This window comes from Aspergillus fijiensis, assembly GCF_003184825.1.
Source record: "Aspergillus fijiensis CBS 313.89 unplaced genomic scaffold BO72scaffold_115, whole genome shotgun sequence".
Taxonomy (NCBI): domain Eukaryota; kingdom Fungi; phylum Ascomycota; class Eurotiomycetes; order Eurotiales; family Aspergillaceae; genus Aspergillus; species Aspergillus fijiensis.
In genome coordinates this window covers 40,270-68,213 of record NW_024469091.1, presented here as the reverse complement: position 1 = coordinate 68,213, position 27,944 = coordinate 40,270, and the positions used below count along the sequence as shown (strand labels likewise).

At 53.7% G+C, this 27,944-nt stretch overlaps 10 protein-coding genes across 10 annotated transcripts; 6 read left to right on the top strand and 4 right to left on the bottom strand.

Moving 5' to 3' along the window:
* Positions 1-26: 26 nt before the first annotated feature.
* On the top strand, positions 27-326 carry BO72DRAFT_502253 (uncharacterized protein; the record flags this gene model as incomplete). The annotated part of the gene is made up of 1 exon (XM_040949046.1): positions 27-326. One exon carries the CDS (start codon positions 27-29, stop codon positions 324-326), a length of 300 nt encoding a protein of 99 aa, XP_040795126.1.
* A 1,735-nt stretch (positions 327-2,061) lies between these two features.
* BO72DRAFT_30013 (uncharacterized protein) lies at positions 2,062-2,669 on the top strand. The gene is made up of 2 exons (XM_040940432.1): positions 2,062-2,501; positions 2,579-2,669. Exons 1-2 carry the CDS (start codon positions 2,233-2,235, stop codon positions 2,580-2,582), a joined length of 273 nt encoding a protein of 90 aa, XP_040795125.1. The 5' UTR covers positions 2,062-2,232; the 3' UTR covers positions 2,583-2,669.
* Positions 2,670-3,091: 422 nt separating this feature from the next.
* On the top strand, positions 3,092-4,615 carry BO72DRAFT_454012 (putative SNARE protein (Ufe1)). Its single transcript, XM_040946130.1, has 3 exons — positions 3,092-3,312; positions 3,388-4,208; positions 4,298-4,615. The coding sequence occupies exons 1-3, from the start codon at positions 3,190-3,192 to the stop codon at positions 4,536-4,538; spliced, it is 1,185 nt and encodes a 394-aa protein (XP_040795124.1). The 5' UTR covers positions 3,092-3,189; the 3' UTR covers positions 4,539-4,615.
* Positions 4,616-4,680: 65 nt separating this feature from the next.
* Positions 4,681-6,106, bottom strand: BO72DRAFT_392836 (aspartate aminotransferase; the record flags this gene model as incomplete). Its single annotated transcript, XM_040941911.1, has 4 exons — positions 4,681-4,776; positions 4,831-5,673; positions 5,740-5,871; positions 5,927-6,106. The coding sequence occupies 4 exons, from the start codon at positions 6,104-6,106 to the stop codon at positions 4,681-4,683; spliced, it is 1,251 nt and encodes a 416-aa protein (XP_040795123.1).
* Positions 6,107-8,744: 2,638 nt separating this feature from the next.
* BO72DRAFT_502249 (RING-H2 finger protein) lies at positions 8,745-10,638 on the bottom strand (the record flags this gene model as incomplete). The annotated part of the gene is made up of 4 exons (XM_040949045.1): positions 8,745-9,153; positions 9,212-9,794; positions 9,847-10,252; positions 10,336-10,638. 4 exons carry the CDS (start codon positions 10,636-10,638, stop codon positions 8,745-8,747), a joined length of 1,701 nt encoding a protein of 566 aa, XP_040795122.1.
* A 7,730-nt stretch (positions 10,639-18,368) lies between these two features.
* Positions 18,369-20,712, top strand: BO72DRAFT_533015 (uncharacterized protein; the record flags this gene model as incomplete). Its single annotated transcript, XM_040950474.1, has 4 exons — positions 18,369-18,507; positions 18,811-19,120; positions 19,180-19,801; positions 19,868-20,712. Exons 1-4 carry the CDS (start codon positions 18,428-18,430, stop codon positions 20,710-20,712), a joined length of 1,857 nt encoding a protein of 618 aa, XP_040795121.1. The 5' UTR covers positions 18,369-18,427.
* A 627-nt stretch (positions 20,713-21,339) lies between these two features.
* On the top strand, positions 21,340-23,048 carry BO72DRAFT_29665 (phytanoyl-CoA dioxygenase family protein). Its single transcript, XM_040940410.1, has one exon. It carries the CDS (start codon positions 21,563-21,565, stop codon positions 22,868-22,870), a length of 1,308 nt encoding a protein of 435 aa, XP_040795120.1. The 5' UTR covers positions 21,340-21,562; the 3' UTR covers positions 22,871-23,048.
* Positions 23,049-23,085: 37 nt separating this feature from the next.
* BO72DRAFT_464117 (putative PB1 domain protein) lies at positions 23,086-24,893 on the bottom strand (the record flags this gene model as incomplete). Its single annotated transcript, XM_040946623.1, has 5 exons — positions 23,086-23,115; positions 23,171-24,232; positions 24,283-24,618; positions 24,670-24,819; positions 24,879-24,893. The coding sequence occupies 5 exons, from the start codon at positions 24,891-24,893 to the stop codon at positions 23,086-23,088; spliced, it is 1,593 nt and encodes a 530-aa protein (XP_040795119.1).
* A 1,439-nt stretch (positions 24,894-26,332) lies between these two features.
* Positions 26,333-26,775, top strand: BO72DRAFT_29866 (uncharacterized protein). Its single transcript, XM_040940427.1, has one exon. The coding sequence runs from the start codon at positions 26,462-26,464 to the stop codon at positions 26,681-26,683; it is 222 nt and encodes a 73-aa protein (XP_040795118.1). The 5' UTR covers positions 26,333-26,461; the 3' UTR covers positions 26,684-26,775.
* BO72DRAFT_454007 (copper chaperone CCS1) lies at positions 26,695-27,414 on the bottom strand. The gene has a single exon (XM_040946129.1). It carries the CDS (start codon positions 27,296-27,298, stop codon positions 26,867-26,869), a length of 432 nt encoding a protein of 143 aa, XP_040795117.1. The 5' UTR covers positions 27,299-27,414; the 3' UTR covers positions 26,695-26,866.
* Between the last annotated feature and the right edge of the window lie 530 nt (positions 27,415-27,944).

The following is a 27,944-nucleotide window of genomic DNA, read 5'->3' as shown; positions in this document are numbered from 1 at the left end:
CACCTAAGCCCCAACACCGCTAAACAATGTCCAACACAACGCACCCCACCCCCCTCACCTGCATGGTCCGGTGCAACGCCAACGCCTACGCCGTCGACGGCTTCTGCGGGCTCTGCCACGAGCCCCCGGCGCACGGCAGCCCGCTGAAGTGGCACTGTACCGGGTGCAGTGTGGACTTCCACACCGAGTGCTTCCGCCGGTGGATGGACCGGGCCCTGCGGATGAGTCTGGTGTCGACCTGCCCCAGCTGTCGGTCGCGGTGGGAGATGATCCTCACGGGGCCGGAGGCGAGGACAGCCACGCAGTTCCTTAGTTTTGGGGATTGAGGCTTGGGTCTGTGGGTGATCGGTGTGGTAGGATGAATCGGTGTGTACCTGGTCATGGGCATGTAGTGTTTGGCTTACGTGAAGGATGTTGGATTTATACTCTGCAATGACTTGGTTTTCTTTCATGAGTTTGGTCTTGGTTCGTATTACTCTCGTAATCGTGGAGATATTTGTGATTTTTCGGTTGATGCCAATGATTAGTTGGCTGTGGTGGATGGGGTTGAGTCATAGATGCGAATAGTACTTGTATGTTTGTTAAGAATCTCGAACGTAGTGATGAGACTGCTGTGTGGGCACTTCTTCCCTACTCAACCTGAGACGAAAGAATAAAAGAACGGAGTCTAAATCTCTTCCAGTGACTTTAACAGTGGCCATGCATCTTGAAACCGTCAGCAATTAATTAAGCACTATTCACTATAAACTTGCCGAACCAAGTTGTGAGTCCCGCTGGCTCTCGTCTGTGCAGTGGGGTCGGGCTAAAGGTGAACGGTGGGTCATCGTTCTTCCTTCAGCCTTCTACCCCCCCCCCGGCAATCAAACACTCTTCAAAGAGGATCGATCAGTCGCGCATATCCCATCCACCCATCATATCGAGTCTAAACAGCAAGCCTACTCAGCTGGTCCAAGCCAGCGAGAGTCTCCTTCGAGTCGTGATTGCCAATCTCGAGTGGGGTCGAGGAACCACGGACTGACTCGGGCAATCTTGCACCCACGGTGGTGAGGTGCACGTCGACCTCCACAGAGACTCTCTTTGCATTGCATACATTGCTTGCGCATATTGCCGCAGAGGCTGGCTTGAATAGAGCGGCTGATTGCATATAATCTGATGCTAATACAGGAAAACTCGACTTTATATAAATGACTGTGCAATTGCTGACAATACAAACAATGTAGGCAAACGCAACTTTCCAAGAAAGAGGTCGTCGACACGAGAAATGTGTCCGGGGCGCAGAAGCCATTGAATCCGACGTACTAATCAATCACCCTCATCGCTGGTAGATTGGCTTGAACTGCTCTCACTTGAGCTGGCTTCACTTGAGCTGGCTTCACTGGAACCGCCCTCGCTGGAACTGGCCTCGCTGGAACTGGCCTCGCTGGAACTGGCCTCGCTAGAATCGCCCTCATTGGATCCGCTTTGATCCGACAACCCGGCAACCGTCCCGGACTCACTACTATCGCTAGATCGACTTTCAGTCGCAAGCGTCTCCCCCGATCCCTCATCCGAATCATAGGATCGTCGGGCCGTAGGAGTTCTGTCCCCGTCCCCGTCCCCGTCCCCGTTCCCGTCCTCGCTGCCATCTTCCAACTCCGGCGGCTCCAGGCCCAGCTCCAAGTACAGGACGCCCTGCGTCTCGGGCATCTCCCCGGTCAGCCGCAACTCCTCATAGACCTTGCGAAGCGTGCGTCGGGCCCCGACCGTGAGTGTGTCCTGTTGCAGGCGGAGATTCTCCCTGAAGCTCCAGAGGAGCTCCCCGAACGGCGGCTCGATGTCCAGGTAGTTGTTGTCCTGTATGGAGAGGGCGACCTTCTCGAGCTCGCGCTTCCACAGCTCCTGCAGCACGCTGCCCCCGATCAGGTCGCGACACAGATTCAGAAACAGGGTCTCCGCCCAGCAGGCGAAGCTGGGCAGGATCACGTCGTTGCGCCCGATGTCCTGCAGGCGGTTCTCGCCCTCGCCGCTCAGCATGTAGTCCACGTGGACGGCGCGCGGCCGGCGCAGCGGCGGGTCGCGCGCCTGCCACATGTACACGCTCTTGCGGTAGATCCGGACGGTCAGCATCGGCTGGTAGGGGTCGTCGTCGCTGGAAGCGGAGGATCCTGTGGATGATGATGAGTCAGTGCAATCGCTGGTGGTGCTGGATCCGCGGCTGTTACTCACCACAATCCGGTTCGCCTCTCGGGGGAAATGGAAGTGAGGTATGTCTGTGGGCGGTTGCTCGTGGCCCGTCATGGTAGGGCAGTCGGCGCCATGTTTGCAGCTCTCGAGACCGTTGTCCTCGAGCGCTTGGCAGGCTCTCTCGATGTGCTTGTCCGGGATGATATAGCCACTGAAATCTGGGTAGTCGACCTCCATGCCGTAGAGCTCGAGGACCGGCGCTCCGAAGACGGTGTATCGGATCTTCTGGTCCTGGAAGCTGGAGACTACGAGTCCGCTGTAATCCATTTTGTACAGATGTGGGTGTTGCTTGCGGTTTTGTACTTACTGACTCAGATGATCAAGGGGCTGAGAGTGAACGATACGACGTTGCTAGGTGATCGAAATGCATTTTATAGATCAGCTTGGGCGTACTTGTCTTTCGAGATGGTCTAGGTTAAGAGGGATTTACCTGGCGGCTTGGTCTCGAGACAATGATCCTGCCGTGCGATCCATGGCGGACTTTCAGCTCTTTATCCTAGATTGTGGAGTCTGAGATGGAATCAACGAAGAAGATATCCCCGGCAGTGATTCACACCATTCTTGCTACTGGGCGATTACTTTCCACCAAACCATCCATCTCAAACCGTCCATGCCTTGTGCTATGCTCTTCAGGTAAGAGTTACGGTAAGAAAGTAGCCAGTATGATGGCTAATAGAACCTTCGCATATCAGCAGCATAGACCTATTACAAGGTGAGAAGCAAACAACTACAGCTTACGTGCCTGAGGCATAACTACCAGTATTAGCACATGCATAACTCATTACTAATGTATCCACAATCACGGGACGGGACCCTCCCCTCCGCCTCGGCCAGTTCCACCGCCTACGTACATATCAAGCTGTCAACATCATCATCATCACCACCACCACCATCCCTCTATTGAGTCCACAATCAACCCAGCCATACCGTTACCGCTACCGTCTCCATGCTCCACCACCCCCCAAAATGACAGACCTAACCCCAACCCTCCACGAGCTCCTAAAAAGCAAACCCAATGCCCCGCGCCTCTCGAAGGGTTATCTCTCCACCGAAACGGCGGACGAGTTCCTCAAAGAAGCCTACCGGATTGTACGTGCCCCTAACCTACCTTAACCCCCTCTCTTCCACCCACCAACCACAAGCAAAACCACTAACCACCCCCAGAACAACCACATAACCTCCCTCCTGCACTACCTCCACCGCATCCGCCCCTCCTACCTCTCCATCAACCACAACCACCACCACAACAACAACAAGTCATCCCACAAACCCCCCTCAGACCCCTCACCCCTCGCCCTCCCCCCCCCACCGCCAAAAGACCTAACCGACACCTCCCGCGCCGAAATCGACACCTCAACCTCCCACCTCCTCCGCCAACTCTCCACCTCCATCTCCACGCTCGCCTCCGCCGAGACCCTCCGGCAGGAGACGCGGGCGCAGCTCCTCCGCAAGAAATACGGGAGTCGCGTGGGCGGCGTTCTGGCCCGGTGGGCGGCCGGCGGCGATGACGACCCGCAAACACGCGCAACAGCAACCCCCGCGCAACGCGCCGAGGAGGCCGCCGAGGACAACACGAAGCAGCTTCGCGCGGCGGTGCTGTGGTTCCTGCAGCGGAAGCTGGAGGGGGTCGTGGCGGTGCAGCGTGGGATGGTGGAGAAGAGGCTGGAGAGGGTCAGGGAGCGGGAGAGGAGTGTGCTTTATTTGTCGCAGCAGCAACAACAATCAAAACAGCAGCAGCAGCAGCAGTCGGGTAAGGAGCGGGGGGAGGAACGGGGGTTGGGGCACGGGTTTGGGCAAGGGCAAGGGTCGGAACATGCAGGCGACATGATGCTGCCGCCGCCGTCGGGGGAGACGCAGGGCCAGCGGTTGGAGGAGACAGAACTACACGCTATCGAGGCGCAGCTCTCGCCGGAGCAGTTGCAGCTGTTCGCGGAGGAGAATGATGCCATGGTCAAGTATTATGAGGATACCTTGAGTAAGGTCCGGTATGTTTGTCTTTTTTTTCCCCCTTTGGCTAGGGTGGTGGATGGGCAAGGGCAACCCGAGCTAATGTGTGTGTGTGTCTGTATCGCAGAACCGCCGAGAAATCGCTACTGGAGATCTCCTCCCTCCAACAGACTCTCGTCGCCCATCTGTCCACGCAGGAGGAATATATCAACCAGCTGGTCACCGACGCGAGCAACACGCATTCCAACATCGGGCAAGGAAACAAGGAGCTCAAGCGCGCGAGTGAGCGGCGGAGTACCGCGCAGGCGGTGTTTTGGGGCACCGTCGGACTGTGTACTTGGTTGGTGGTGTGGGATCTGGTCTTCTAGACTTTCCAGCTGTATAATTCAACAACACATTCTTAATTTTCGGCTTCTTTGCGCATTGGCATTATGATAACCCCCTAATGGTTTATGTCTTATGTTCTGTATGCTGTGTTTTATGGTTCATTCAACGAAAAGAGCAACCCGCTTATGACGTCTCCCGCACCACGCTATCCACCGCCTCGGCAAAGTAATCCAGATTATTCGTGTTCAGTCCCGCCATCGAGATGCGGCCGTTCTTCGTCTGTCTCCGTTGTTAGTATGTAGCTACCAAAACCAACCGAGAAGAAAAACTTACCATGTAAACATGCCACTTCTCGCGCAGGATCTTAACTTGGCTCTCCGTCAACCCCGTGAAGCTGAACATGCCAATCTGATCCGTGATGTGCTGCCACGAGCCCGGCGTGCCCTTGGCTTCGAGCCTCTCCCGCAGTCCCTTGCGCATCTCCGCGATCCGCCCACTCATCGTCCGCAGGTCCTCCTCCCACTCGGCGAACAGCGTCTCATCGTTCAGCACCCGGCTCGCGATGCGCGCACCGTACGCCGGGGGGTTCGAGATCTCCGACCGCTGGAGGATGGCCAGCTGGGAGGCGATGTTGCTGTTGTTGGCCGCGGCCTCGGCACCGGGCGCGGACACGAAGTGGAACGCTCCCGTGCGCTGGCCGTACAGACCAAAGTTCTTGGCGAAGGACTGCGCGATGCACAGCTCGAACCCTTGCTCGATGAAGTAGCTCACCGCCCAGGCGTCGCGGCGGAGGTCGCCCGAGGCGAAGCCCTGGTAGGCGCAGTCGAAGAAGGGGAAGTGGTGACGGTCGCGCATCACGACGGCGACCTCCTTCCACTGGTCCTGGGTGAGGTCGACGCCCGTGGGGTTGTGCGCGCAGGCGTGCAGGAGGATGACGGAGCCGGTGGGGGCGGACCGCAGCGCGCCCAGCATGCCGTCGAAGTCCAGGCCCTTGGTCTTGGCGGAGAAGTAGGGGTAGTTGGCGAGGGAGAGGCCGACATTCGTGAAGATCTGGTGGTGGTTGGCCCAGGTGGGGTTGGAGAGGTAGATGGAGGGCTTCGCGGGGTGGAACTTGGCGAGGAAGAGCGCGCCCAGGTGGACGGCGCCGGTGCCGGAGATGGTTTGGAATGTGCAGACCTGAGAGGTGGGTTCTTGTTAGTATTGGATGCTGGTAGTACCGTGTACACCAAAGGGTAGACGAACTCGGTTCTCGCGAATGGCGGGGCTGTCGGCGCCGATCATGAGCTTCTGCGCCGCGCTGGTGTAATCGGCCAATCCCTTGATGGGAAGGTATTCATGGTTGAGGTTGGGGTCGTTGCGCACAAGGTCGTCGGCCTGGATTTGGGTTTAGTCGTGATCAAACTCCCACCTGGGAAGAGAAAAACCTTACCTTCTTCACAACGGGCAGAATCCACGGTTTGGCGTTGTTATCGCGATAGGCGCCGATAACGAGATCGACCTTCTTGTCGGAGGGATCTTGGCGGAAGGCCTGAGCGAGACCGAAGAGGGGATCCTCCGGGGCGGCGGGCACGTTGGCCGTAGAGAAGACGGTAGGGCTTGAGGAGCCCATGATGTGTGAAGATAGGGAGGCGAGACGGGAGGTAGCAGTGGAGAGGATGGAGGAAGCTGACGGGGGTTGGAAGGAGGAAGTGGAAGTGGGGATGGAGGAGGAGGAAGAAGAAGAAGAAGAGGGTGCCATGAGAGCTTTGAAGTATGTCAGAGAATGGCCCAACAGGTCACACCACCTTAGGTTTCCTGACTGGTTGCTGCTTGCGTTCACCGGCAAGCAATTCGACTGGACCGAAACAGACAAATCCCGATGTGGATGATTTGCCCATAAACAAACACGCGAATAAATACTTCAATCGGAGTAAGCTGGACACAGAGCAGGGAGGGGCCGGCCAGTCGCCGATATTTAAACATCAAAACGTCGGAGAGCATGGGATAGGATGGTGAAGGGGAGAGAGGCTCAGCCGAGGATAGATGACGACATGCACATGTGTTAGTTACTAGATAGTTATCTCGCCTTCCGACTGACTGGCATTGATCTTGCATACCATACAATAGCATGCTACTTGCTCTACGAATTCAATTCAATTCAGATTCTATCACTCTCTCCCTCTGTTGCAAGTTTCTCCGGAGCACACGCAGCCCGAATCATGTTCTTTCCAATTGCCTCCCGTGGTGGTGGTTCTTCAGCACCCCTCACTCATCATATGACTGACAGTACTGTAAATAAGACTTATCGCTGCAGGTGAACCTGAAACCTCCGCTTTCATCCACCCGCAACATTCTTTCTGCCAAATCCACAGAATCCATTGCCCATTGCATTCCTTCTATCAGTAAATCTTCTTCCCCGATTCTCCTAATCCTTTCAACTGTCAATCATTCTTCCGGACCAACACAGGGGGGCAAAGAGAACAGCCACCTGCGTGGCCGACTCCAACCGACACTGTGTGGTGCCCCGCCCAATCACCGCGGCCTCGAAACCCCGATGTGTCATCCTCTTTTACCCCACTTACGGCAGACAACCGTCTAGCCCTGCGTGATTTTTCCTTCGCCCCGTTTGAAGGGGCGGGGGGCACGTAGTTTTATTTTTATATTAGGTTCGATCGCCGATTGAAGAGACATTTAATTCCTCATGGGGAGGATGGATTGTACACTGTAGTCACAAATTAGGTCCAGCATCATCAGCATTGAGAAAAGGTTTACGACATTACACTGCCGGTTCCTACAATAATCAAAATAATAAAGATACATCATCAGAAGAATCAGAGCTCGAGATCACGGGCAGCCCAACTTGAACCTGAACAATCAATCGATTGGAATCCCATTGCAAGCCTCACTCAATCCAGCTTAAGGGAATATCCAAAGTTCAATGTTAGGAAACACCTTCCCCTTCTATCCTCAACACTCAGACTTAGAACCAAGCTCGACCCAAAGTAGACTTCCTCGCTGGGGGGTTTAATCCAGCCAAAGCACTTCAGTTGATAGTACACACAAAGAAAATCTTACCCCCCCCCCCAAAATTATAAACCCAGAAAAATCTTGGATTGTCATCTTTATTTTCACTCTACCCCATGGGGTTTTCAATCCTAGCCTCGCCGGATCCCGGAATCCGAAAGCAGCTGGGGCCTGGCAGTGGTTTTTTTTTTTGTTGGAAAACGGTTGTGTACGTAATTTGCGGGCATTATTTCCCCCGCGCGCCGCCTGCCCTGCCGTCAGTCCTTCTTCCCCGCAACATTTCCCCTCACATTTTTTTTTACAGTAAGTCCAAAGTTAGGTTAGGTAATTCTTGTTGATATTCCTTTCCCTTTCTCCGGTGATTAGGTGCGGGTGGCTTAAGCTCAATACTTGGAAGCAGGGGGAAGGGAAGGGTCACGGTGCCATGGGATGGAAGGTTGGACGGACGGGCCCGGGATCTGGGAAGTCGGGTGGAAGGGGGAAGGATTCCCAATTTGGGGATGGTGCGGGGCCTGCAGTGGTTCGAGGGGTGTGTCAGGGGCAATTTCTCCAATTTACCCGCGATGTAAAAGACTCTACGGTAGGCTTTGGGGTAAGTTGAACGGTTGCTGAAGACTTTCGGAGGGGAGGGGTTGATCAAGTGAGGGGGGGAGTTTGTGTACCTAATGAGGGGAGGAAACAGTCGCTTCGCTTACTCCACCAAGTAAGATGTAGTGTCGGGTGCTACATACTGAGACAGTACCTGATACGATTATCTACACCTACGTTTCATAGCCCACAACATCGTCCTAAGGGAGATTCGATCTCCCATATTCGATAAGAAAAGTGTAGTCCTATGTACAGCCCAGAATCAATAATCCCAATAACCCAAACAGGAGAACCCCTCTCAAACGCCGTTTATTGCCCTTGACCATGTAACAATCAACCAAGCATGGAAACGCAGAAGAGACCAAGGATTTGCAGAAGATGAAGAATAGAGAGACAGCCGGTAGCAGCCAGGCCGGGCTATGTAACAGCATCCCATGATCGTCATTATCTTTGGCGTTGTCAAGTTGTTGTTGTCGTCGTTGTTCATCGCCCATGTCCTGTGCACCTGTGTTTGAATTCACAGTATGGCATCACATGAATGGCGTAACATGAAAGTAGAGCTGAAAAAAATGCTTCGACTGCGCGTGGTGCTCGAATGAAAAAATGGAAAACATGTAACATGTACAGACCGAAAAAATCGTCGTGTATGTAGATCGTTAGGTAGTGGCAGGGGCGGGTGTGACCGCTTCTTCTGGTGTCGGCTCGGTCTCATGCGCCCGAGTGCGCACGCGGAACCGCTCGCGCAGCCGTCTCGCCAGACCGCTACGTCGGCGGCGGTGCTCTTCGCTCTCTTCGGTTGGGTCTGAGGATGAGTCCTGGCGAGTCGCCTCTTCCCGGACGCTGCGCAGAGCTGCGAGACGCTCCTCGACACTGGCATCGCGCATACGGCGGGCGTTCAGCGTGTTATGGAGATAACTGCTCAGTCGACGGTGGCGGTGTTGGTGGCTGTTGCCCCCGGGCGCCGTGGGCGTGGAACTGGCCGCCTCGGGAGCTGTTTCCGCGTGGCTATCGCCCGTGTCTGGGCCTTCTTCACCTTCGGGCTGAGCGGGGTTGAGATCGATACGACTGAAAGCATTCGTTAGTTTGGTCGCACAGTCATGTTCGAGGTGTTCAGAGAACATACCAAAGCGGGCAGGTGCCAGATACATTCACCAACCAGGGATCAATACACTCCGGGTGGAATTGATGGTTGCACGGAAGCACGCGCAGATCTTGGCCCTTGACGAAATCGTCCGTGCAGATTGGGCAGGCAAAGTTTGGGTAATCCGTGGTCGTTCCCGCATCGGGGGCAGTGCTGCGTGGCTCGTCCGTGGAATGCGGCGCAGCCGTCGGCATCTCCTGAGAATGAGGCGATATCGGAGCAGAGACCTCATCCGTCGTGTTCGTAGTCGCAGGCATGGTCGTCGTCTCACGTCCCTCCTCTAGAGTCTCACGAGACTGCGCCTCAGGTCCCATCGCCATCTCTACATCCCCCTTGGCTGCCTCGGTCTTGCCGCCTTGGTCGTTGTTGTCCCCGAACTTGACGATCGGGATCGTGTCAAGCATGGCTCGTGCTATGCCTCTTGCTCGACTCTGGCGCGGTCTTCCCGCCGTATGCCGCGGCCCATAGCGCTCAGGGTGGCGATGGGCCCGGACTGCTCCGGTAATGATGATGGCTAGAAAGAGCGCCGTGATGATACCGGTAATCGTATACAAGATGATCATCGCTATTCCCAGGGGTCAGTCACCAGTAGTGAGGCAAGGAACTCAACCACATACCAGTGTTCGGACTGTCACCGGTCGACCCGACCTGGTTGTTCGTGTTCGAAGCTATGAACGACATGTTGGTGGACTTGGGATAGATGGTAGATGAGCCGTCCCCGAGGGAAGTAAGCTGTGTGGAAAGCTGCTTGGACCAGGGCGGGTTCAACACAGTAAAAACGTTGTCGTACTGGCTGGCGGATGAGCCGGAAGGTGAATACGTGCAGTGAGTTGCAGATGCACTGTACAGGATCACCGCGGCTGCCTTCTGCTGCGCGTTGAGGACGTAGTTCACCGTCTGACTGGCATCTAAGTTCCCGGGATATGCAGAAGCGTCGCAACTGATGACAGCGATATCCTGGCTACTTAAAGACCGAGAATTGGTGGCGTCTACGTCCACCAAGCTACCCGTGATACGCAAATTCTAGGTCGGGTCAGTCCATCGGAGTCCCCGGAATACGCACATGGTCGTATATCTCAACATTCTTTGAGGCGGAGACGGCTTACTGTAAGTTCCGACTCGGTGAGATTGACCAAGGCCTGGGTCAGCGGAGCTAAGGTCACGGATGCGGCCGGCACGAGTTGAGAGCTGTTCAACAAGTATCTGTAGTCTCCGATCCAGGAGAGGTCTGCCGAGTTGTTGGACGGCTTCACCGTCCAGTCGCCCGAAATATCTGCAGCGACGATGGGCGAGAGAAGAAGTAAGAGGATGGAGAAGATCAAGACGAGAGGAGGGGGGGAGTCTAGAAGAAAAGAAGAAGAAGAAGAAGAGAAGGGAGAAGAAAGTGGGTGGTGACGGGGAGGACCCATCGGCGAATCACTTAGTTAGCGATGGATGATGCTGGAGAATGGCCGGGTGTTCCCCACAGTGACGAGGCGAACGGAGACGGCGGAGAATACTGGAAGTATGGGGATGGGGAGGGGAATGGCCGGCGATCATCGGCCACGGGGCAATGAGTAGGTGATGATGTTGGTGATCACAGGAGGAGAATAAACACTGGGCGCAAAGGCTTCAGGGTCCGAACAGGTACCGCTGGCCCAACCAGGGTGATATCACTCCGTGCAGGATCGGTTGATCGTCGGCGGCTACAGTTGGTAAAGGTGGTGGTGGAGGAGGTGGTGGTGGTGGGAAGTCGAGGGAACGGGAGGGTGGGTGAAGATCTCACAGGCGGGCAGGTACTGTTACAACGATCGAAGAGCTGCGAAAATTGGGAAAGTGAAAGAACATGCAGTGCAGTGGTGGACTGAATCAGTACCTATGGAATTGAAACAGCGGAGACTAGGATAAGCCCGAATTCGGGGAGAAGTGAGGACTAGAGATTTGGGAGAAGGGTGGTGGAGAGAGGGAGAGGGGGGGGGGAAGAAATGATGAGAATAGTAATAATGTAATGGATGCTGCGGGCCTGGAGTGGGAACAATAAGGCAAGTATCAGTAAGTTCTAATTGACTAGTTTAGTACGGAGTAGCTGATGATGGGTGATGCAGTGCCCAGTTAATGGTAGATGCTGGAACCGACGGATGGGACTGGGAGGGCGGCGGGAAGACAGGCTGGGGCTTGCGATTGGATTACTATCACTTTAGTCTGTCTGTCTGCACCAGCCGAACACTTCCGGTGGGTTGATTGTTGTTCGTCAGTAGTAAGTTGTCAATCAAATCAGTCAGGCTGACAATAACTAATACTCATGTCATAAAAGGATGTCGTTAACTCCCTTTAAGAACAATCAGCATCATCAACCGTCTGTCTGATCTGTCCGCTGCATAGCCCCATCAATCTGCGGATGATGAATCATCGCGATACGAACCGTAGAGTTGGTTGTCCAGTGACTGAGCCGCGCAAGCGCCAGTGCCATGGATCGGCTCTACCATTACGGTAGGCCTGAAATCGATGGATGGATGGACGGATGATGAGCGGATGAGCGACAGATTACTCACCCCGAAAAAAAGAGGCAGGGCAATATCAGAAACGATCTGATTGCTGGAGGCATCTGTCCGTGATGGTTGAAAAAGTGGACCCGCAAACCGGGATAAGATAAGCAAGTCTGAGTGTGTGTCTGACTGACTGACTGGCTGGCTAACGGGGCTTTTTCCTCTCTCTCGGTCGAGATTGTTTCAGTCCAGGCCTAGAGCAATTGATTTTCCTTCCATCGGCCATTGTGGTCCTATGAGTTCAAAATCACCACTTCGTCAGACGCAATTTAATTGCTGGGTGGCCCGTTTTCATTGATCGAACATGTAAAACGAAAGCAAAAGCAAGAGCAAAAGCAATAAAGCAATAAATCAGTACAACAAGAAAGCACTGGGCACTGGGGGTGTGCGGGGATGGCAGGGCTTGGCTCGCCCGCCGATCCTCTCTTCTCTTTTCCACTCTTCTGAAGTTCGGAGCTTCTTCCTCCCTCAATTTTTAGCTGTGGATGGACCCTAACCCCCCCTCCCACCAACCACTATGCGCAGTACGGTCGACTATCATCAATCCGGGTAATGCAGTGAGGCGGGCTGGATAACGATGAATGATGAATTCTATCAAAGGCCAGATAGACTTTAGCAGCAAGGTCTGTTCTGGATGGCCCTACCGAAAATCTTCGACCACAAAAAAGTCCTTATACTTATAAATCATTGTTAGGCCAACAGGACACCTGACCGCATTGCATCATCCGTAAACAAAAGTCTGTTCAGATCTGTTCAACTATGTACAAGTAGCTTATCCAGCATCGAAGTAGTGGTGTCCCAGTAGCACAAGAAAACAAAGCGACACGCAACATGGAACAGACCTACCGTACACACTCTTACCACAATCAACTCGACAACACTCACCGGGCGCATGGGCCTCGGAAGGATTGTTTGCTTTCTGTTTCGGCTCTTCCTGGCTTTCTCCCAATTTCCCTTTTGCTCTTCCCTTCCTCCCCAACCCCGTATTTTCCAACGTGGTCTCGCGTCATCCAGCCAGAATGGATTATAGGCAGATCAATTCATTATTGGCTCCAATGAATCGACGGGCTTTGGTTACATCTTCACTGTTTTTCCCTCAATCCAAAACTCTAGGTAGATTCCCCCCGCCAGGCTATTCTATCGAGACTTATTGAGGTGGCTGACTAAGACCCCATCTCCCGCCTCGGGAAGATTGCCTTCTTAAACAACACCAGTAAGCCCGGTAGATGATAACAGACAGCGGGCACGCTATTGAGGAAGGTCTGCTGCGACGCGTGATTGTCATGTCTCTTTTTTCCCTCATGCATCAGTACATCTCCGGTGAATGTCCGCGCCCTTTTCATCCATCCTTCCATGTGGAGAGAGGGTGTGCCCCGTCCAACCCCCCCCCCCCATTCTCCCTGTCAAGCACCGAGACACACACATCCCGAAACTCCGAAATCGGAGCGTGGCTTATCATCCTGTTGTGGCCAGACCAGACTGGGACGGCTGAGGCCGCCAGTGAGGGAAGGGGTGGCACGTAATGTACATAAAATTCAACTCAGATTAATGCTGTGCTGGTTTTGTGCAAGTGCCAATTTCCCTAACCTCCGTACTACGTAGTCAGAATCCGATCTGACACCCGAAACAGACCGGGGCTTTGTAGTCTGTAGCTTATCCAGCGGGGAGGGAGTTTTGTGGGTAGGATAATACCCTCGGCCATTAACTACTACCCTCGGCCCCTGACAACGGAGATAGGTAGTCATCTTACCGTAGGTATTTCTCATCTAGCCTGCAAAGGAACCTTCCCCCAAACCGCGACGCCCCCCTTTTCCTAATATACTGCATTGTTAGCATCGGGTCCAGGTAATATGGCTATCAGTCCCGTCCTCCTCCCTTCTCCCTCGACAAGCCTGAAGTTTAAACTAATCGAGATTAGGGCCGGGTCGAAGCATCAATGGTGTTCCTATGTTGTCCTGGCGTGGATCAGGTACTGTGACTTCGTGACCAGTGAATTCTAGGAGAGATGAACAACGGTGGCTATAACGGACAAGATTAATTCACCCGCCTCACCTCACCCCTACACACACACCAAAGTCCTCCGGATCCCCCGCGCGCTCAAAGTGCATCGCAAGCTACTCCGAGATAGGAAAAAGCGAAGAAAAACGGCATTGCCCGGGGCTAGTGAGGGTTTCCGAGCAGGGATGTGCAAATTGTGTGGTGTAGTCTAGTAAGGAATAGAGATGGAAAGAAGTGCCAATGGAGAGCGATTGCCACTTGACTGCAGCGTCTCGGGAATTTCTCAATCCGATGCGAGGGTGTAGTTACTGGCTGCATTAATTGACGAAAAGAGAGCTCCTTCCCACCCCCCCCCTTCCCCCTTTGTGGCTGAACCATACCCAGCTGGGATATACTGACAGGGCACAGGGCACATGCCTCCCCGCCTATCGTACCTATGGGAGGAGAGGCGAGCTACATATTCTATGCGTGTCTCTTGACCCCCAGACCATTGGTAATGTACTTTCGTACATGGTGCTGAAGGTCACGACCCCTATCCTATGCCCCGACAGGACCTTCATGATTCAGGACGCAGCTGGCTGGGCTGGCTGGGCTGGCTGGACCGCAGCCCTGCACTTGCCACTAATTTGCTTTTCAATGCTACGGTGCGACGAAGACCTCTGTGTGATGTGTGCTACCACCTGTAAGATGCTTTTGCAGCTAACATCCATGTTCACTTGGAGACTAAGCTTTGAAATCCTGGTTGCATATTGTCAAGGTGATTCCGGGACGATCAAGACAAGTGAAAGGGCGATAGGGGGGAGGCGACTGACTGCTCCGATGGAATCTGCGCAGGAGCAGTAATAGCTATCTGTAGCCAAGTCGCTTGTCGGCTTAGAGAAGACACCGTGGTTAGCCTTGTGTGATATATCGAGTGCATACATGAGTTGCGTCCTGATATAGATTTTCATCAAGTTTCCCATTTCAACTGTTGGGATGATCAGCGGGCTCTCCAATAAATGTGGAGGGTCCCAACCCAGTACTTATATCCGTGTGTGGAGGGGGGTTCTGTTTTGCTGCATATGAGTTCAGCCATGAGAAATTCGCCTAATTACCTGCGCCAGCCGGAGTACATCTGAAGGAGACATCCGTCTATAACATACAGGTAGTTACACCCACGGTCTATGTTGACACCATCCATGCACGGCCCAACAGGGCAACAGGTGAAATGTGTCTAGGAAGATCCAGCCATCCTGCATGCGCACACGAAACCGACAGGTCGAGGATGCTCAGGGGAAAGTCCCTATCGGACAGGGCCACTTAGGCAGTGAGAAGCTGATCGAGCCGATTCTGTTGTGCCTCCTCGCTAGCAAATGTTGTATCACACCCATGCTCCCCAGAACTTAGCCATATCGACTACCTAGTGATGGCTAGCACCTGCCGGCATCGATGGCACAGTACTCCGTACTTTGTGTATCCCAGCAAATAGTCTGCTCGGTGGGCTGGACTACCCAAGTAAGCACATACACCAGCCCCAAAAGGCAACTATGCGCACCGACAGGTATACTATATTCGGCTGCACATATAAGGGGGGAGCGAGAAAAGGAAGATAAAACGACGTGCGGCGACAAGGCGATTGAGCCCGGTCGCAACTTAAGGACCGCAATATAGGGATGAGATCACCAAATCCCTACTTTCGGCCGCGCTTGTTCATGGAGTAGTTATTATCGGGAACGACAGTCAAAGAGGATGATGCCGTAACTGCCGTACTGCCGTATTGCCGACCAAAGCCGTGATCAACTAGTGGTATGCCATCTATCCTGGTCTAGGTAAGATGGGGTGATGGTGGTGGTGGAGGGAGGTGGAGGTGGAGGAGTGGAGGAAGAGGAGGGGGAGAAGAGAAATTTGGATTGGTTGATGGAGCCGGGTCTCGACCTTCATCGCGGCGTGGGCCCGTGACAGCAACACTTGGTCCGTGTGTTCCGTCCCGGCCTCTGTGTCTGTCTGTCTGTCTGTCTCTCAGTCTCTCTCTTTCTCTCCTTCTCACGATCTCTCTCTTCCTCTTGCTGACTGACCCCCTCCCCTTGCCGTCGGTTCCCCCCCCCCCCCCCCTCCTCGTTCCAATCATCGATCTAAGTGAATTGAATTTGATTGATTGCCGGGCGGAGCTGACGATAACAACTACTATAATATTGTTCTTCGAACATACAAATAGTTCCCATGTCATGAATGACCAGAGTCGCTGGGAACTCGATATTTCTTTCTTTCCTTTTTTTTTGCGGACGGTCGGGTCGCCAGGATGCAACACCACCAATTACCTCTTGTTTCTTTGTTTTCGCCCCATGAATTTGTTTTTTTTTCTTGCTTAAATGGAGTATCCCACAAAGTTGGACCGTCCCTACATGGGTACCAATAGGTACCGGTAGGCTGGCTGATGGGCGGCGGTGACTACGATATTCTGGCTTTTCCTCCAATGCTAGACACTATGGATGACTGTCCAGCACAAGTACTCCATGCTCGTATCAGTTCGTAACTCAAAAATGGTTCACGGACTGGTAGAAATCCTTCCGGTTGTATCCTGCCAATACCCCACGCGGTAGTTGATAGTCAGCATGCTCGCGCAAGAGAAGGACCAGAATGGTCTTCGATTCTCTCAATGAAGGGTGACCTGAATATTCACTCTGGTGACAGTGTCAGACGGGCGACTAAACACAGATGACTGTTGCTTCTGAAGGTCTAGACGATGAATGAATGGCGATAGTGGATAGGAGGGCAGATTTAGGCAGAATTAACCCAGGTCAATCAAAATAAATTAAGCTCATTTCGAATCGATTATTTCTCGCTCCCTGTGTGTTGCGAGCAACTTACCAGGTGCTCTGCTCCTTACTACCCATAGGGGGGAGTCAATCCGAAAATGTTTGATCCATGCATGCATACGACTGGCGTCGGTCAATATACAGCTCACTCATCCAGGAAGTTGGCCTCCCTGAATGACTCGGTAGCAGTAGCAGTGCTTGGATGAAGTTACCTTTATAAACTCTCTTGATTTTTTACTGGTACTCCGTACATTGCCTTTCATCCTCATGATCGGACTACAGTAAGATCACCACTCGATCTTTCCCCCCTAAGACACAAATGGCAAAGAGGAAAGGGCCAGGGCGCGCGCCATCCTAGGTGGGACCCAAATTAGGAGCCAACGACGACGCTCAGAGGAGGGTAGGCCTCTAGCCAGGGCCTGGAATAGTAATTCATCCATCCTCCAGCGCATTTCCGCTTCTGTTACCCCTGCTGGAGGCCTCGAACACGCGGGTGGCGCGTTATTGGTTCAAAGGAGCCAGGTAGGCGTGCCAGCTTTTTTTTTTTTTTTTTGTTTTCCGTTTTCCCCTGCTGGAAGGGGGGAGGGTCAGTTTTGCGCTGCCGACGAGGCCGAGGCTCCCATCGACTCCAAAGCGCCTATTGCCCAATCCAGCAATGATAGCTCGGGACCCCGGTCAGATGTTCTCACACGGTCGGAAGTACAGCCTCGACATGGTTTCTCTTTCTCTTTCTTTCTCTGTCTCTCTCTCTTTATCTCTCTGTTGGTGTATATAAATGTATAAGTTGTGGGTGTGTCTCATCTTGCGAGGTTAAAAAGGGGTCCCAGGAAGTAATGGCGGAGGAAAGAGGCGCGATTCTCAAGAACTTCCCCCAGTATTTATGTACCCGCCGCGGTATCATTCAAGGTAGAAGAAGGCAAGAAGTCAAGAAGACAATTAACGTAAACTAGTTTCTTTGTCTGTCCCGTGATGGTTTAAGAACAATTTAAATTTCTGGTCATTCTCCCTCTCAGTGATAATAATAAATATGGCCCAAACTTACCAGATTCCACTGATCAAAACAAGGCTTGAAAATGATTGATAACTCCATTGCCTATCAATATTAATATGGCACTATAACTAGAGAGGAGGAATTAAATCTGATAATAAGCATAATAATGATTAATACTGGAATACTTCAAAGACACTTAAAAATAATATAGTCAGACCAGATTCATTTGATCAGACCAGGCAATCGTAGTCTCCCAAAAAAGTCCTCCTTCTGCAGAGGTACTTTTTTAGTTCCCTCAATAGATTTCCCTCTTGTTCCTTTCTTACCCTTCTCCTGCTCCCTTTGGGGATGGTTTTTTCTCTGCTCGTCCCCTCACCTCACACCCTCACCATCTCTCTCTCTCTTTCTCTCTCTCTCTCTCCTTCTTTCCCTACTTCTCCTCATTTCCTTCCTTTCTTTCTCCTCAAAACTTCCCAACCGAGTCGCTTTCTTCATCTTCTCTGTTTGCCTCACGTTCTCCCCGAGCGGGATAACCCGCCAACCTCAACTCATTCAAGATGAAGGCATAATCACGACGACCATCAACCATTAGTCGACAATCGTCCTTGTTCTACCTCTTTCTCAAGGGACACAACTGGAAACGATAGTTAGAATTCCTCCACCATCTTCATCACACCTCCTTTTTTACACCTCATCTTCGCGCTTGAATGCATGGTCGACCACCTTTTGCATCACGTTTAACCTTTTTTTTTTTGCCTTTCCCCCCTCGTTTCCTTCGCCGTTCCACTCCCCGACTCTCCTCCCCCCTTGACATGAACCCATTGATCCAGTCGACGAGAGAGAGCTCGTCCGACCGCCTACCACACCAAATCTCCGCCTGGACCCCATCATGGCCCCTCAATCCATCGACACTAATGCTGAGGCGATCTCCCTTTGGAGGAAGCGTTTCGACAAGCGACATCCATCAACGTGAGTCTTTTCTGAGGCCTCTTACTCAATTTTCTTATTCCTTGGGTCTTACAATTACCATTCGCTATTGCCCAACCTCCATCTGCATTTGTTTCCCTTCCTCATTTTCTCCCTAGTTGTCTAGACCGCTCGTGGACCCCCTCTCCCCAACTTTTTTCTTTTTTTGTTTCGGGTGATCTACAACCGTCTCCATACATACCCCCCCTATCAATGAGATTGCCCGTGCTTTCTCTCCATTGCGGAGCACAGCGATCACAACCAACCCCAAACTCCAATCCCCAGATTGATCTCATTCCAAATTAGAAACCCCGTGATTGCCATCCTCGATATCGAGTACAACGAGCTCGCCTTGTCTTGGAAGAAGCTCCAGGAGACTCTCATCCCATCGGATCTTGTCCAATTCCAGGAACGCGCCCAGGGACCTGAGGATGTCTTGAGTCTGGTGAGCAGCATCGAGCCGGTCTGGACGTCTAGCTCGAGGCAGCGAGTGGTCCGTGACCAGTGCACCGAGCTGAGATCCACCCTTCACGCCCACAGCATCCTTTTGAGTGCCCTGCCAAAAAATGAAGCATACTTGTCTCTCTTCTACAGTGTCCTTCAGTCAACGCTCAAGGTAACTCATCTCTACAGTGAAACTCCTCGCATTTCTTGGGGTGGCTGACTTTTTCCCAGGCATCTGCGAACTATCCAAGGATCATGGAAGGATATATCAAATCACTCGTCATGATCAATCGGTCCTCTTGCCTGGCCATCACAAGAGATCTATCATCCTGCTCAAAAGACACAACTCACTCGATCGCGCATTTTTACACTCTATTCTTCTTCTTCCTAGGCGAATTCATGGACTGGTTTGTGCGCCAATCCAAATGTCGACTGCTTAAGAGTCCCAACCACAACGTGTATCACACATTCCGAGATCTTGTCGGCCACCTGCGGCACAGCGCCAAAATAATAATGGGGGGAATCGCTGATATAATGGACGTCGATGAGTACGACAATGATGTCGAGGATATTACCGACACGACCTGCAACAGGGAGTTATGTCTGTTCGAACAAGCCCGGTTGGACCAGATTGGTTTACAGCGGAGGGATCGCCGCCACAAAGCGGAGAACGCTTTCATTCGTCATCTGGTCTGGGAAATTGCGCAGGATGCGGTGAAGCGCGCAAGACTTTTGAGGGAGAGAGATGCCTTGCTTGCGCATCTGCTCGATACCGTGGGCCACCAGATCCGTCCGGTGAGCCAGCAAAATACTGGCATTGCTTGCTTAACGACAACAGCTTCTAGGGACATAGGTAGGGTTACGAAGGTGTACATGAAGAATCAAACAGCTTGGTATGCTGACCATATCACCTTGCAAGACATGGATAGATTTACATCGAGCGAAGGGGGTCAGAAGCACAAGTATACGCGTGCGGAATTACAGCTGGCTTCCAGCCACCTAGAAAACTTCTTCGACGCAGACGATCAGACACCCGAGCTGGACCCTGATGTGGAGGTGATCGCAGAAGAGAATGTCATGACATCTTTGCAACAGTGGGCGACCGACACATATTCCCAGGTGCTTGCCGTGGGCGGATCGCCAACCACGGCTTTCCCTAGCCCCGTCCTTCTCATCTCGACGTGCTACGCCAGTCTGGCACGAAAGGCCCGCTTACCGGTCATCTCCCACTTCTGTACCCGGCCCACCAACGGAAACGACGAATTGACGTACGAGCAACAGTTGATTGCCCTGGCCTACAGCTTGATCCGGCAGTTGATAGAGTACTTGCCTCCGGTGATCATCAGTCACTCGGGGTGTAACCTGAGTGCAGAACGGTTCAAGCCGTTGAATGGCACGTTGACTTCGTGGAAAGAAGTGCTCTCCTTGATCGATATACTCCTCTATTATGCCCCACCCCTGATGGTGTGTGTGATCCATGGTCTGGATGCTATTCAAGATGCGTCCACTGACCAGTACGTCCGCTCTCTGGTCCGCATCCTTCTGACACACACGAGACACCAGACCGCCACCATGGAAGGGGGCCTTGAGACGCAGAGCGTTCTGCTCAAGATACTATTCACTGTCGCTGGACGACCGAGCTCGCTGGTGGAGACGCTGTCGGAGAGCCAGCTGATACTGCGCGAGTCGAACCAGACGGAGGAGCTGACGATGACCGACTCTGCACTAAGCCCTGATGTTGGGGTCGTCATGATGAATGCATAATACCAAAAGCACATGACCACCACGAAGCGATACTTCTCTTATCTCTCATCTGTCAGGCTGTTCTCTTGTGGCGAAAATCCGGGACATATAGAATTGTGCGCAGGCTGGCATTTTCTGAATATAACCTTACTGGCGAGAGACCATTGCGGGATCTCAACCTTTCGATTTTACTCTTTTTCATTTTTCCCCAACCTTTCTACGCGATTACCTTTCTACCTTTGTCGATGAACCATGTTAGCCTTATGGCGAAGGAGGTATCACTGATTCTGGTCATTGTCGTGTTGTACTCTCCACGCAGATTTTCACCCATTGATTGGTCTATGTCAGGGTTGAGGCGCAGCTGGCTTTTTGCTGGTGGATGTGGGCAGAAGTCTTCCCGGAATTTGAAGGTGTTCGGAGCCTGATTGCTTTGTATAGTTGTAATACACGATTGTGATTTGGGGAAGGGCAACCCCCCATCGCCCCCCGGGAGAATGCATAACTACCTAGGTGGTAACTAAGTTGTTGAAATCTGCCTCGGGATTAGGTTTCCGCCGTCCACGTGGGGAACTCCGAGCCAACTACGACGAGCTACGAGCATACATAACGACCCTCAGTGCAATCCCGGGGAATATTATCCTCACAGTCTGTGCATTCTGCCTGATTTCCGGAGGCATCGAAGTGAACCCTGGATGGTCCTGATGTTCTGTGTGACTTTCGGGAATTCAGCTCCGCTTCAAGATACAAATACGGCTTGTCCATTGCTGCCCATCGATTGTTCCTCTGCATCACTTCCCATCTATCACGATCTACTACCACACACTCTCAACAGAACTCTCTCGCTAGAGAACCACAGAAACAAGCCACCACCATGGGCGTGACCAAGCCCAACCCCAACCCCGAGACCCAGACTCAGCCGCAGCGGCCCTCCTTCAACCGGCTCCTCTCGCTCGACTCCCCACCCCCATCCCTGCCGGACTTCCAGCGCCTCTGCGCCCAAACCACCGACGGCGCCCTCTACCCGCACGCGACGACCATCACCAAAAACATCCCCATCTACAGCACGCGCACCCTCAGCCTGACTGATCCCGACGACCTCACCACCGTCCAGAACGAATGGTACCACATCCTCTCCGAAGGCCCGGGGATCTTCGTCCTCCAACACTTCTACGACGTGGAAGACGACGACGACGACGACCACCCGACCCTAACCGCCACCACCGCCGCCTTCAACCGCATCATCGCCCACGAAGCCGCCGCCGCCACCACCACCTCGGCCAAAAAAGGCGACCACTTCTCCGCCGGCCACAACGCCCGCATCTGGAACAGCTTCAGCAAGCACGCCTTCGCCGACCCCTCCTCCTTCGTCGCCTACTACTCCAACCCGTGGCTCCGCGCCGTCAGCGAGACCTGGCTTGGCCCGGGCTACCGCCTCACCGCACAGGTCAACATCGTCCGGCCCGGCGGCCAGGCCCAGTCCCCGCACCGCGACTACCACCTCGGCTTCCAGGACGACGGCAACTGCGCCCGGTTTCCGCGGGGCATGCACGCCGCCAGCGCGTTCCTGACGCTGCAGGGCGCCGTCGCCCACTCCGATATGCCAGAGCGCAGCGGGCCGACGCGGTTCCTGCCGTTCAGCCAGCGCTTCGAGGCCGGGTTTCTGGCCTGGAGGCGCCCCGAGTTCCGCGAGTTCTTTGAGCGCGAGTATGTGGCGCTCCCGCTGATGGAGGGGGATGCCGTGTTCTTCAATCCGGCGGTGATGCATGCGGCCGGCGAGAATCGTTTGGGACCGGAGAGTGGGTTTGAGAGGAGGGCGAATCTTTTGCAGATTGGCTCGGCGTTGGGGAAGACGATGGAGCGCGTGGATGTTGTGCCGGTGGTGGAGGCGGTGTGGGGGGAGGTTCGGAGGCGGTTTGATGGTCATGGTCATGGTGAGGCTGACGCCGGGAAGGAGGAGGAGGAGCTGGATGCGAATTGGGAGGCGTTTGTCCGGGCGCTCGGCGAGGGGTATCCGTTCCCCACGAACCTGGATCGTAGGCCGCCGGCGCCGAATGGCATGGCGCCGGAGAGTGAGCAGGACTTGATTCGGAGGGGTTTGTTGGAGGGCTGGGGGACGGAGGAGATGGTCGCTCGGTTGCGCCAGTTGCATGAGGACGAGAGGGGCCATCAGTCTCTCTGACTGTACTACCGTACAAGCTCTGTCATAGGGAAAGTGACCATGATCCAGTAGCGAATTATCTACACAGGGACAGGTCCATAAGTAAATATTACTCTTGTTGGTCTAGCTCATTAGAGACTATCATCACTTCGTGAATATTCCCACCATGTTACTCCGCCCACAAGGGTATACCAGAACGCTACGCCAATGCCAACCAATGCAGTCAGTCGTTAAAGTCATATCACCCCTCGTTCCTCGACCCAGATCTATCCTCGCGTTAGTCCCAGTGCTGCACGACCCCACAGAAAGAAAACGACTTACCTCCATCTTCCCGAGTTCACTCCCCTCCCGTCGTGCCATCTCACGGGCCGAGCTCATCAGCAGATCCAAATCCTCCTGGTCCACCATCGTAATCATATCACCATCGTCTTGCATGCGGATCTTGAGCAACGTTCGGAACCCGAATTTGTCCCGGATCCGCCGTTCAAACTCGGCGAAGTCGATCACAGGCTCAATCATGATATATCGCGTATCCTCGTGGGCATGCGTCTTGACCCGGTACTTGCGCACCTCGGGCCGTCGGGCTCGCGAGGTCCCGCGCTGGGATTGTCGCTGCGGCGATCGTCCGTGTCCGTCGACCAGGTCGAGGTCGCCCTCCGCCGAGCCCGACCCACTGACATACTCTTCTTCCTCGTCGATGTATCGTTCCCGTTGCCGAGGCCAGCCGGTCCCCACGGGCATGGACCGCGTGCCCGAGTATCCGCCCTCCGGATACCCACCTGATGTCGATGCAGACCCCGTGTCACTGACCCCTCGTCGATGGCCACGCATCTCCCGACCGCGGGACGACTGTTCCTCCCGAGGGCCGGCGCGAGCCGAAGCAGCTGCCGCCGCTCTCCGGGGCTCGGAGGCCGTGCGAGTCGTTCCGATGCGCGGCTTCTCGCCTAGGACGGTCTCGTGTCCGGTGCTCTGGTTCAGGTCGAGTCGCGGGGGCGGCGCAGCGCGAATGGACCCCGGTCGGCCGGTGGTCCCGAGACTTCCTGTGGAGCTGTTGGTACTCGCCTTGTCTGCGTCCGGCGGGGGAGTAGGAGGGAAGAGATTACGGTTCAGGGGCGGTTCAGAGTGCTGACGGCTCCGGCTGGGCAGGTTCTTGTGCACCAAGTGCGAGGTGGCGAACGGAAGGTGCTCGGGATGCCGGTGGTCGAGCACCGACTGAGCGCGGGGGATTTCCAGATTCAGCGGGCCGGACGGAACGCCGTTACGCTCCCCTGTCGCGGCAATCAGCCGGGCCTTACCCAGGTAGTCTTTCGACTTCAGATTCTTGACCTTAGCCTCGTTGGGCCGGTAGACCACCCCTACCGGAATGGAGAAGACTGTATAGCCCTGTTTGCCATTAGGATTGAAATCTCCTGCCGCTCCTATATGAAACGTACCTGTGCTCGTTCCTTGATTGCATCATTGATGACATCGTGGTCCGGCGTCACCTTCTCTTTGGACGCATAGTCGAGATCCTGGAGGCCGGGGCCCATCTGCTGCAGGTAGATATAGCACAGACCGCGGTTGAACAGCACTTCGCACGAGTACAAGCGGAACTTAAGACCCAGCTGCTCGTAGTCAATGGAGGTGTTACCTCGAAGGTACAACAGGGTGTCATTAAAATTGGCCAATGCCTCCTCAAAGTCACCCAGCAGGAAGTTGGACACTCCTTCTTGGAAGTATGCGATGGCCAGGTATTGATCTAGCCCAATTGCTCGTTGGTAGCACTCGACCTAGATCGCCGTCAGTATGAGGGAATGCCGTGAACGAAGAGTAGGTCTTACTGCTCTGTCGTGCTCTCCCAAGGTGGCATATATGACTCCACAGTTGAAAAGGATCTTGGATGTTTCGGCGATGGCGCTGAAGACCTGAAGGGCTTCATCGTATTCTTGGTTGTCGTAGTGGTCCAGGGCTTGCACCCAGGTCTCAATCTCCTGAGTAATGTGAGCCCTGCTCAGCCTGCCCTTACGGTGGGGGAAGGAAGCAACCCTACCTGCTTGATGGACATGTCTGACTTGAGCCCGTAGCACCAACGATAGGCGATATCAGGTGCTGCAGTCGCCCTGGTACTGACCTAAAACACGACGCAGACGGGGCTGACCGGTCGAGAACCCCACGTCGTAGTATATATGTCCCCGACTTGTGATTGATCGGACCAGCACGCTGACGACAGAGTCCTCGACCACGCCGAGAACAGGGATGGAATCGCACGGTGGACCCGGGATGGAGGAGACTGAGCGCAGACGGCGAGCGAGTAATAGACCATGCGCAATGGGCCTCTTAGCGGGAGAGATAGATAACTCAAGAGATAGATAGATCGGATATATAATTAGATCACGGATGCCGCGACCCAGCCGCTAGCGACGACCGTCTAGAGACCAGCCAAGACGAAGGCAAGGAAGACCAGACTGGCTGGGACGGGATACGTAGGGGATGAGAAGGTTGGGAGAGTAAAGTTTGTTTCGAAGGTGATTTAATTTGATTTGCTTTGGATTCCCGCGTGGTTAGAGCTTGGACAGGCCGACAAACACGTTGAGTACTGGGTGGTGAGTACACCACTTTGGGTTGGGAGATGATGATGTTGATGATGATGGTGATAATGATGGCCGACGAAGAACGGACAAAAACAGAAATGGAAGTAGTTAGCAGGTACGGAGTACCGATGCAGAAAGGAGAAAATAGACCGAAGGAAAGAAGATCAAGGCAAGACTGGGATTAGCGCGCAGAGAGAATAGTTAATGAAGGAGAGGAAGGGGAAACGATGCAATGCAGCAAGCAAGCAGCCTGTCAGCCAGGAACTACTCAGGATGGTGGGTGCAGTGCAGTGCAGTTTTGGGATGGAAGGGGAGAAGGAAAAGATGGACAGGGAAGAAAGAAAGAGGGGAAAAAGAATAAAAATAGTTGGGTAAAGAATTAAAAAAAGGTCTGATCCTGGTCACATCCCAGCAGCATCTTTTTCTTCCAGCCAGCGAGCCAGCAGAGCCAGCAGAGCCAGCAGAGCCAGGGATTGGATGCTGCAGGGGGTGACGCTTTTCATCACATCGCAGAAGAGTCGATCCATCCGAGCCCGGTTGATTGGATTCGTGCCTTCATATCAGGAGATTTCCAAGGAGATTACGGAGTACTTACTATATAGTTACTTACTTCCAGTTAACTGCCCCGTTCCCGGTGGGAAAAGCCATGCGGGGCTGCAGAATTGTCACAAATACAATGAATGGGTTTACCCCATACCATTATTATTACCACCACACCACCACACCATCACACAGACACTCAAACAGTCAGCTCAGACAGACAGAGAGACAGACAAACATTGAATTCTTCTTCTTCTTCTTCCTGTGAAGCTCTTGACCTTGACTCTCACAACAGAACCCAACCTGGAGATGATGGAGGATTATACTTTCAGTGCATTGGGAAATTTCCCCGCCACGGCGCTTGCGCCTGAGCGAATTGACCATTCCATTCCTGCCTCCAACTTGTTAGATCGACCCACTCTGTGGAATACGGGCCTCGTTGCGCACCCTATCGCCCTATCGCCCTCTCTGGCTCTCTCACTCCCTGTCGGACCGTTGTACTATGAACACTAGGAGTAGCTCTCGATCTATCTTTAGTGTTCTTAGTGTCCTTGCCATGCCCTGCCCACGACTAGTCGGTGTGTCGTGCAGTTGCTCCTGCATGGCTGCCAGTCACCTGAGTCTGGGGTTGTCGGTGTCTTCTTCTTTTGCTGCTGCTTCTGCTTCTTGCCTCCCAGCAGTACGGAGTACTCGAGTCATCATTATTCATTCATGTGGCTCGTAAATTATCAAGCTATCTCTGATAGGAGTAGTAGTAACACTTGTCGATCGAATTGCCCATGCACAAGCAATTTCACGGTGACCCCACCCCCCTCCTTCTCTGTGCTATACATAGAACGGCTTTATGCCCTCTGATGTAGTCAAATCACACCAGATTTCCTGCCAAACCCGCCATTATCAGATCCCTCTATACCATTCCCTGGGAGACCTGCTCCTGCCGCTCCTGCCAAACGTTCTTACCGGAGCAGGAACAGACCATCTTGTCGTTATCCCACACCCCCGCGCTACGAGCGATGACCCCAACCAATGTGTTCGAGTCTTCCCGATCAAAGGGGCCCTCAGCATTCTTTGACACCACCATACTGCGGCCAATCATCTCCCAGATCGCGACCGGTCGATCCAAAAAGACATTGCCTCGTCCCTTTTCGTCAACCTCCACTGACCCAAAGACCCCACGTGGTTCCTTGGTGGGCTCTGTCGAGCCCAATACCTTGGCCTTGACGGCCTCCCAGATGCCTCCCGTCGACGCCGCACCTTGCGAGATATCGCCCGCCTCGCGCACGGTCGCCACGTACTTGCCCGGGGCGAGGCCATTGATCGTCAGATCCACCAGGGTCATATTGGACGACACCTGAACCATGCGTGCCAGACCGCGGATCTTGTTCGAGACGGCAGTGGAATGTGTTTCGAGGATGCACACCGCGGAACCTGCAGGCAAAAACAAAGAAGATCACACCACCGAAGTTAGCATAATCCCACCCAACCCGACTGGGCACATCACATAAAAAAGGAGGGAGGGGACAGAGCACGTACTGTTGGAGGTGCCACTCCCTCGCAAGATCGCATCACGACCCGTAGCTTGGATGGCAGTGACAATGGAGCTGGGCGGCGCGGTGCCCTCAATGAAGACCAGTTGATCCTTCAGGCTGGCCTCAACCTTGCTGATCCCTAACACAGGTTCTGGTTAAAGCTGCGTGGGTAACGGGGAGGGAGAACTGGCTGTCATACCGTCCAACTTCTTGAGCGACGCGGAGACATCTTTGACGCAACCCTCGCAGGTCATCGGGACCGCGAAGGTGGTCTGGATTGATTAGAACCGCGTGACGCATGGCGTAGAAAGCAGCAGTACCCACCTGGAAAGGTTCAATAGTCATCTCGTCTAGTAGCGCCCTTAGATCTCCAGTCAGTAGTAATGCAGCAGCAAACAAAATCACAAAATCATCAGGTACTGTACGGCGTAGGAACCCCCTCCCTCCGTCCTCTTC

What these genes read in the sequence shown, in the direction of transcription:
- BO72DRAFT_30013 (XM_040940432.1), top strand. Translation starts at nt 2,233, where the DNA reads ATGGAAGTGAGGTATGTCTGTGGGCGGTTGCTCGTGGCCCGTCATGGT.
- BO72DRAFT_29665 (XM_040940410.1), top strand. Translation starts at nt 21,563, where the DNA reads ATGGGCGTGACCAAGCCCAACCCCAACCCCGAGACCCAGACTCAGCCG.
- BO72DRAFT_454007 (XM_040946129.1), bottom strand. Translation starts at nt 27,298, where the DNA reads ATGACCCTGGTGGATCTGACGATCAATGGCCTCGCCCCGGGCAAGTAC.
- BO72DRAFT_29866 (XM_040940427.1), top strand. Translation starts at nt 26,462, where the DNA reads ATGAACACTAGGAGTAGCTCTCGATCTATCTTTAGTGTTCTTAGTGTC.
- BO72DRAFT_454012 (XM_040946130.1), top strand. Translation starts at nt 3,190, where the DNA reads ATGACAGACCTAACCCCAACCCTCCACGAGCTCCTAAAAAGCAAACCC. An exon ending in TCAAAGAAGCCTACCGGATT is followed by an intron (nt 3,313 to 3,387) that starts GTACGTGCCCCT and finishes AACCACCCCCAG; the next exon opens with AACAACCACATAACCTCCCT. An exon ending in GATACCTTGAGTAAGGTCCG is followed by an intron (nt 4,209 to 4,297) that starts GTATGTTTGTCT and finishes TCTGTATCGCAG; the next exon opens with AACCGCCGAGAAATCGCTAC.